This window comes from Octopus sinensis, linkage group LG7 (assembly GCF_006345805.1).
Source record: "Octopus sinensis linkage group LG7, ASM634580v1, whole genome shotgun sequence".
Taxonomy (NCBI): domain Eukaryota; kingdom Metazoa; phylum Mollusca; class Cephalopoda; order Octopoda; family Octopodidae; genus Octopus; species Octopus sinensis.
In genome coordinates, this window is record NC_043003.1 from 28,204,735 (window position 1) to 28,212,234 (window position 7,500).

General features: G+C 38.9%; 1 protein-coding gene across 3 annotated transcripts in view; it reads right to left on the reverse strand.

The window, feature by feature from the left end:
* Positions 1-7,500, reverse strand: part of LOC115213895 (cadherin EGF LAG seven-pass G-type receptor 1) — a 233,783-nt gene that overhangs the window by 16,020 nt on the left and 210,263 nt on the right. Inside the window, exons 25-27 of one of the 3 annotated variants that reach the window (XM_029782865.2) lie at positions 6,104-6,145; positions 4,483-4,623; positions 1-1,028 (exon numbers count right to left, since the gene is read on the reverse strand). The exon at positions 1-1,028 is cut by the window's left edge and continues 160 nt beyond it. In XM_029782865.2, coding sequence (XP_029638725.1) covers positions 882-1,028; positions 4,483-4,623; positions 6,104-6,145 — 330 coding nt within the window. In that variant the 3' untranslated portion in view covers positions 1-881. Of the gene's footprint in view, positions 1,029-4,478; positions 4,624-6,103; positions 6,146-7,500 lie in introns of all 3 variants that reach the window. The other 2 variants (XM_029782866.2, XM_036504669.1) reach the window with 2 other exon arrangements.

Sequence of the window (7,500 nt, forward strand, 5' to 3'; positions counted from 1 at the left end):
CTGTACAGATAAATTCCTTAAGAGGATGGGTGGGGTGGGGCGACGTTGATGATATAAATGTCAGTGCTAAAGTGGTGGTGGCGGTGGTGGTTGTGATTGTGGAGTTTGCGTCGATGTTTTTAATCTGTGTTTATAATTTGTAAATAAAATAAAACGCTGCCGGTCTTATTTCCTCGAATTCTCAAGCATGGAATCCATATCTGATAGAATATCGTTGAGGTTTTCCTCTTCTTCTTCTTCATCTTGTTGTTGTTGTTGCTCTAGTTTTAGTTGTTCTTCTACTTCATCCACATCCAGTTTCTGTTGTTGTTCTCGTTCTCGTTCTCGTAGATACTCTGTCTCATCTCCATAGCTACTTCCGTCGTCCGTCATCGAAATATCGTAAGCATTCGTCGTTTTGGTCAACGGTGTAGAATCATCACTGAAACTTTCAGGGTCACCACATTCATCAGGTGTCCTACCACTACCACTACCACTACCACCACCGTGACCATCATTAGCACATCCACCATCACCACTAGTACCACCACCACCACCAGCTACACCACCACCACTACCAGTATACCCCTGTTCTACTTCTTCCGCTCCCTCATTGTCTTCTTCTGCTGCGGCTGCTGCCATCAAAGACGACGTGTCGGTTGCATCAAAGCAACCAGATGCCGCCAACGTGGCCGGATTGCTGTTGTCATCAGCATAGCTTGCGATTTTATTTTTCGCAGGGGGAAAGCTTTTGCTACCCTGAAGTCGTGTTTCCGTGCCGTTTTCCATGTAGCCTTCCTTAACATTGATATCATCACGTTGGTGATTGTGGTTATCGTTGCTTGAGTCTGGCAGAGATGAAGGCTGAGGAGCTGGAAGAGAAGACGGTGACGTTGGTGTCGTTACTTTGATGTTTTTGCCGAAACGCTCCCATTTCGGCTCACTTCTCCGTTGCAGTTGGTGGATTTGTTCAATAAGTTCGGATGTTTCTCGCTAAGGGTTGCTCTTTTGCGTTCAAAGCTGCATAAATCTGTAGTGTTGGTCGCCACCTGTTGGGTACAAAATACTAAGAACGATAACTTTGAATCATGTCCCTTATTTCCATTTTACTGAGATCGATCAAATGAAAGAGAGAAGAGAGAGAGAGAGAGAGAGAGAAAGAGAGAGAGAGAGAGTAGAAAGAGAAAGCACAAAAAATTTGAACTGTAAATTCATAAAGCAATTTTAAAAAGCAGATGCATTAATAATTGTATAGAAAATTATAGCATTTAAAAATATAATTTATGAAATGTATGCATTTATTAATTAAAAAAAGATATTGATGCGTTTATAATTGAATATATAGACTTAGAAAATTTATGTACAGTTTTTAAATTCAATTTACAAAATATAATGCATTTATGCACTTATTATTTAGCAAGAGAGGGAGATGCATTTTTAGGCAGCATGTATGCACATAATTACTAAATAAATGCAAGTTATAAAGGCATATATCATACAATTATGAAAGAGAGGCATACAGTAGCAATACATATTTATTATGTACTAAATGATTTTTTAATATTAAGACAATATGCAGTTTATGATGAAACTTATGTAATATTGTTATAATACAAATGCACATGATACCATTTCACTGATGCATGTAATTAATAATAATAATAATAATAATAATAATAATAATAATAATGAGCATTTGCATATTATTTTGGTTAGATGCATAGTGTAGAATGGGCGTAGCTTATAAAATGAAGCACGGAACGATCGAAAGATAAATGAATGACTCTAAGGTAGGTTAAAGGCCACATATGTAGGGAGGCGGTGGTTTTTAGTTAATTTAATTCTACCGTAGCGCATGTGAAGGAGCATGCGTGGTCTAGTGGTTAGAAATGTTAAGACTCGTGATCATTAGGTTGTGGGTTCGATTTCGGAGCTGAGTAGTGGACAGAAGAATCCTTGGGCAAGGTACTTCAGTTCGTGTGACTTCTGTTTACTCTGCCGAAAATGAGTACCAGCAGCCTTTGAATGCTGCTCTATTTCCCTCTATCTATCACATCCTCGATTTACTGTTTGGATCAAGGGCAAGACTCAAGAGGGAGTACGTGCAAATCTAAAACAACCAGTGAAAGCATGGTACATACTGCTAAGTCGTACTCAATCATGAGTGGTGGCTATGGCTGGCTTGAGATGACAGCTGTAGTTTATATATTCTGTCTAGGAGCATGAGAGCGTGCATGGCTTAGTGTTGGACAACACAATAATGGTTTCAAATCTCAGCACAGAGCCAGCAGCTTTTGAGGTGAGGGGAAGTTAATTACATTGACCCCAGTACTTGACTGGTACTTATTTAACGACCCAAAAGGACAAAAGGCAAAGTCCACCTCGGCGGAATTTGAACTCAGAACGTAGACGGACGAAATGCTACTAAATATTTTGTCCGGCATGTTAACGATTCTGCCAGCTCATCGCCTTATTGTAAAAAGTGAAGTTACTTTCTCGAATCATACCGACCCGTAAGGGCCGGTTTTCCGGTTTCATGGCGTATAAATTCCCCACCCGGATAGGGCGCTGATCTGACTCTGGATTACTCATCTTTGCCAGCTGAGTGAACTGGAGCAACGCGAAATGAAGTGTCTTGCTCAAGAACACAAACGTGTTGCCCGGTCCAGGAATCGAAACTACAATCTTCCGATCATGAGTCCAACACCTTAACAACCAAGCCACGCGCCTCCACAATCGCTTTATTGGGCCATACAGTAGTAATAAGATCGTGTGTTTGATTCCTAGACTGGAGTGCACATTGTGTCCTTGGGCAAGTTACTTCATCTCATGTTGCAGTCTATCCATGAGTCAAGGGTTGAGCTCTTATGCCTAATCGTGAATTCTCAGACATTTAAAACAATTAGCGAAAACAGCCCACATGCTACCAAGTTAAACCCACTCGCGAGTGATGGTTGTGGTTGACTAGGCTATTTGTCTCGAGAAGAGTGTGGAGTCACGTGGCCTAATAGTTAGAGACCTTGGGCTACGCAATTGTATGGTCATGAGTTCAATTCCTAGACCGGAGAACGCATCGTATCGTTGAGAAATGCATTTCATTTCCCGTTGCTAATGGTGTAGCCCTCTCTCCCTCCAAATGTTGCATCGTCGATGTTCCACTGTAGGTCAAGGGTAAAAGATTCGAGAGGGTCTCTATATCTTTTGGCAACTAAGAAGATGCCACAAACAATTAGTGAGGGCAGGGTACGGCCTACAAGTCATACTCGCTCGCGAGTGACGGTCATGGTTGGTAAGAGAAGATGATTGTTGTCCATTTAGGAAACAATCTCACTTATTTAAGAGTGACAGTTGTCTTCTGCCTAAGATAAGTACTATGTCATATTTAGGGGTGAAGGACGTAAGCTACGATCCTCAGTACATTACTGGTACTTCTTTGATTGAGTTGATTGTTACTCCTAACTATCTCCAGAGGCTCTTTAATTTTCTTACAAAATTTTCTATCACAAAATAAATAAATAGATGAATGAATAAATAAATAAATAAATAAATAAATACATAAATAAATAAACAGGAGCCGCTACACAATCACTCGACTGCCTGAAAATAGCAGTCCAAATCATTCCTCCCCTATATCTTACCCTACCGTCTTAGACAAGGAAAGGACGCCATTAGACCATGTTATTCAACGTACTTCTAAAAAGACAGGATGACCAGGGCTGTAATGCTATTGATCATAGGTCTGCTCGATTGGAGTCGACCCTGGGCTAAAGAACAACAGCTGCCATACAGTCAAGCGTTGTAGAAACAAAGGAACCTGTCATCTGAAAGGAAAACCATAACAAAAAGTAATTCGAAGACCTGTTCTTTCGTTTGCCTATGTGGCCATCCTCAGACATAATTAACAGAGAAAAGAAATCCTGGATTAAAATTTTTAGTATCATACGCTATCTTCTTATGTGTGTGTGTGTGTGTGTGTGTGTGTGTGTGTGTATGTGTGCGCGCGCGTGTGTGTTGCATATACACATACACAAAAATATCCTCTTCGGCCACGAATGACCATGGCATTCCACATAGAAAGTTCCCCTCCGAGGCACAAGTCCGGGAAAGGTTGTTTGGAGACGAACACCAGTCGCCCATGCATACCGGTCTCCCACTCTGCGCCAACCGATGTTGTCTAAAGGAAAGGCAAACGGCGATACAGCTTGACATCAGTAACATTGCAACTCATTTCTACAGTTGAGTGAACGGGAGCAACGTGAAATAAAGTACCTTGCTCAAGAACACAGCCCACAGCCCTATCCGGGAATCGAACTCGCAACTCCACGATTGTAAGCCTGATGTTGTAATCACTGAGTCATATGCCTTCACAACTTATACACATATGTACATATGTATGCATATGTATGAATGTATGTATGTATGTGTGTATGTATGTCGTCGGTAAAACCGTATAAGCTTTCATACAATAAAATTAAAAACAAACATATACACCATAAAACTTACAGATGTAGAAGAATCCCGCACAAGCTTTTTGCCTCCTGACGAAAACTCGCCATATGTCTCGAAATCCACGGAACTCTTTCGACCTGCAGACATAGTACTTCGTTTTCTGCCAAAATATTTTCTTTTGATTGCATTGCGTACCTTGAAAAGAAAGAAGAAATTATTATTATTATTATTATTATTATTATTATTATTATTATTATTGTTATTATTATTCAGCAGTTTTATTTTCATAGCGTGATTTCACTTCACTACCGAGCGCAGCTCTGTGTGCCTTGGGTATGTGCTGTGGTTTGTTGTGATGCTCTTATGGCTACTGTATTGAAAGTTATTATTATTATTATTATTATTATTATTATTATTATTGTTATTATTATTATTATTATTTTACTGTTTTACTTTCGTAATCAATTTAATTATTCATTCTATCGATAAATGACTCATATCTAGGATGAAGTGCAGTTTTGGTCCCGAGCTAGCAGATTCGTTAGCACTCCGGGCGAAATACTTAGCGGCATTTCATCCGTTTTTACTTTCCGACTTCAAATTCCACCGAGGTTGACTTTGCGTCATATCCTTTCAAATTTGATAAAGTAATTATCAGTTGAACACTGGGGTCAATGTACTCGACTTAGCCTTCCCCACCCGCGAAATTATGGCTTTGTGCCAAGATTTGAAACCATTATTAAGGAAGAAAATATTATTATTATTACTGAGTGAGAAAGCAGTGCATACCATCAAAGTGATATTGGGGTACTAATATACGAAGCCTAGCATACCCATCATGACTACTCCTCTGACAAGGGTGTACCAGGCACACGCATCACAACTATATGTGCACGACGGGCCCTTGTGATCAATAAAAGAGATCATCATTATTATTAATATCATTTGAAGAGGAAGGTGAGGGTAGAGAGGGAACTGCTGCCTGCCAGTGTGTTTATCGACAGTGACAAGAAGAGGGCACTTTCCCATGCCTTGGGGATGGCAGAGTAATCCGGGATTTTTGTGTGAGTTTTACCCCAGATTATTGCCTCGCTATTGGGGATTCTATTTATTTATTATTATTTCTTTACTTTCTTCTATAAATCCTCTTTTATATCCTTTCATGTGGTAGTATCTCCCCTAGATTGATGTTAACCTCACATGTTTTATAATTGTTTTGTACTGTAATTTGTCCTTTGATATTGTCCTCATTGTCTTGGCTCTTTGTGACCAATAAAAAAATCATTATTATAACTATTTGGAAGATACGAGATAATCGATTACATCTACTCCAGTGCTCAACTGACACTATTTTATCGATCCCGAAAGTATGAAAAACAAGGTCTATCTCGGCAGTATATGAACTCAGAATGTAAAGCCGGAAGAAATGCCGCTAAGCATTTCGTCCGGCATGCTAATGACTCTGTCAGCTCACTGCCTTAATCATAAATAATTATAATAAAAGTCGTCAAACAGTACCAAGTACGTGTGTTTATTGTTGGTTTAATAAAGATTAATTTAATGATTAAAACGTTAAAGAACAAACTCTTAAAAAGATAAACAAAAACAAAAACGAAAATAAAAAATAGCAAAAACAATAAAAACGAGAAGAAAGAATAACACAAGTGTTACTTACATCAATATTCATCAAACAATGGAATATAAAGAAGAAGAGGCCCTTTAAAAGTAAAAAGTAAAAGGTGTTTAAATTTGGTAAATAAACAATATTGATTTTTAACAAGCAGGCACAAGGTCACAAAATTTAGAGAGCGAAGGTGTAGGAGATTGTATTGACCCCCACCAGTTCTTGGCTGGTGGTTTGTTTTATTGAATCCTATAAGAAAAAGTAAAATTACACCTGACCGGGTTTGAACTTAAACTGTAAACAGACGTAATTAAAATAATCTTTTCTACTCTAGGCACAAGGCCCGAAACTTTTGGGGTGGGGGATCAGTCGATTAGATCGACTTCAGTACGCAACTGGTACTTACGCGCACACACACACACACAATGGGCTTCTTTCAATTTCCATCTATAAAATGCACTCACAAGGCTTTGGTCAGCCCTAGGCTATAGTACAAGAACTGAGCCCGAAACCATGTGGTTGGGGTGCAAGCTTCTTACCACACAGCCACGTAAGATTCCACCAGAAAACTCGATGAAAATACCACAAGGTATCTTGTCTGAAATATTGGGTTGTCCGGAAAGTTCGTGCCGATTTTTAAAGGAAAGAAAAAGGTCAATAAATACATGCCATTACATTTTTAATCAACCAAATAGGAACCATTTTTTTGCACAATGCGTCTCCATCTTTCCTTTAACTTGAAAATACCCTCTTCCCAGAATTGTGGTAGTATCATGGCAAAGAATTCATCAAGGTATCTTTTTACATCATCCAAGGAATTGAAATTTTTACCATTATGACTATTCTACAGAGACCTGAATAAGTGGAAATCCGAAGGAGCAATTTCTGGTGAATAAGGAGGGTGGGGTAACACATACCAGCCGAGCTGCAGCAATTTTTGTCTGGTTCCCAAAGCATCAAGTGCCGAAAATGAACTTTCTTATCTTCTATTTTAAAGGGTTACAGAATTAACACAGGTTATAGGAACATAAACCTTCTTCCACGAAAAGATAGCCTAAACTGTGTTCTAAATGGATGTGTAGTCAAATCCTATTTTATGGACTCAACCATGTTCTAAAATAAATCGAAAGGAAAGCTACTATAAATCGGCACGAACTTTCCGGACAACTCAATAGTAATGATTCTGGTTGGAAAGATGCTACTATGTAATTAATCCTAAGTTATAATTTAGGAGTACTCGAGTGGAAATATATCGGATACTACCATTATTCGCCTGCGACTTCATTGCGGTACATAGTTTTTATGTGGTTTATGCACAAAAGGAGAATGTAGAGGTGTGTGAGTATGTGTGTGTGGGTCTTTATATGAATGTAAGTACGTATGTATAAATGCATGTGTATGTGTGTACGTATATATGGACGTATGTATGTATCTATGTAAGTATATGT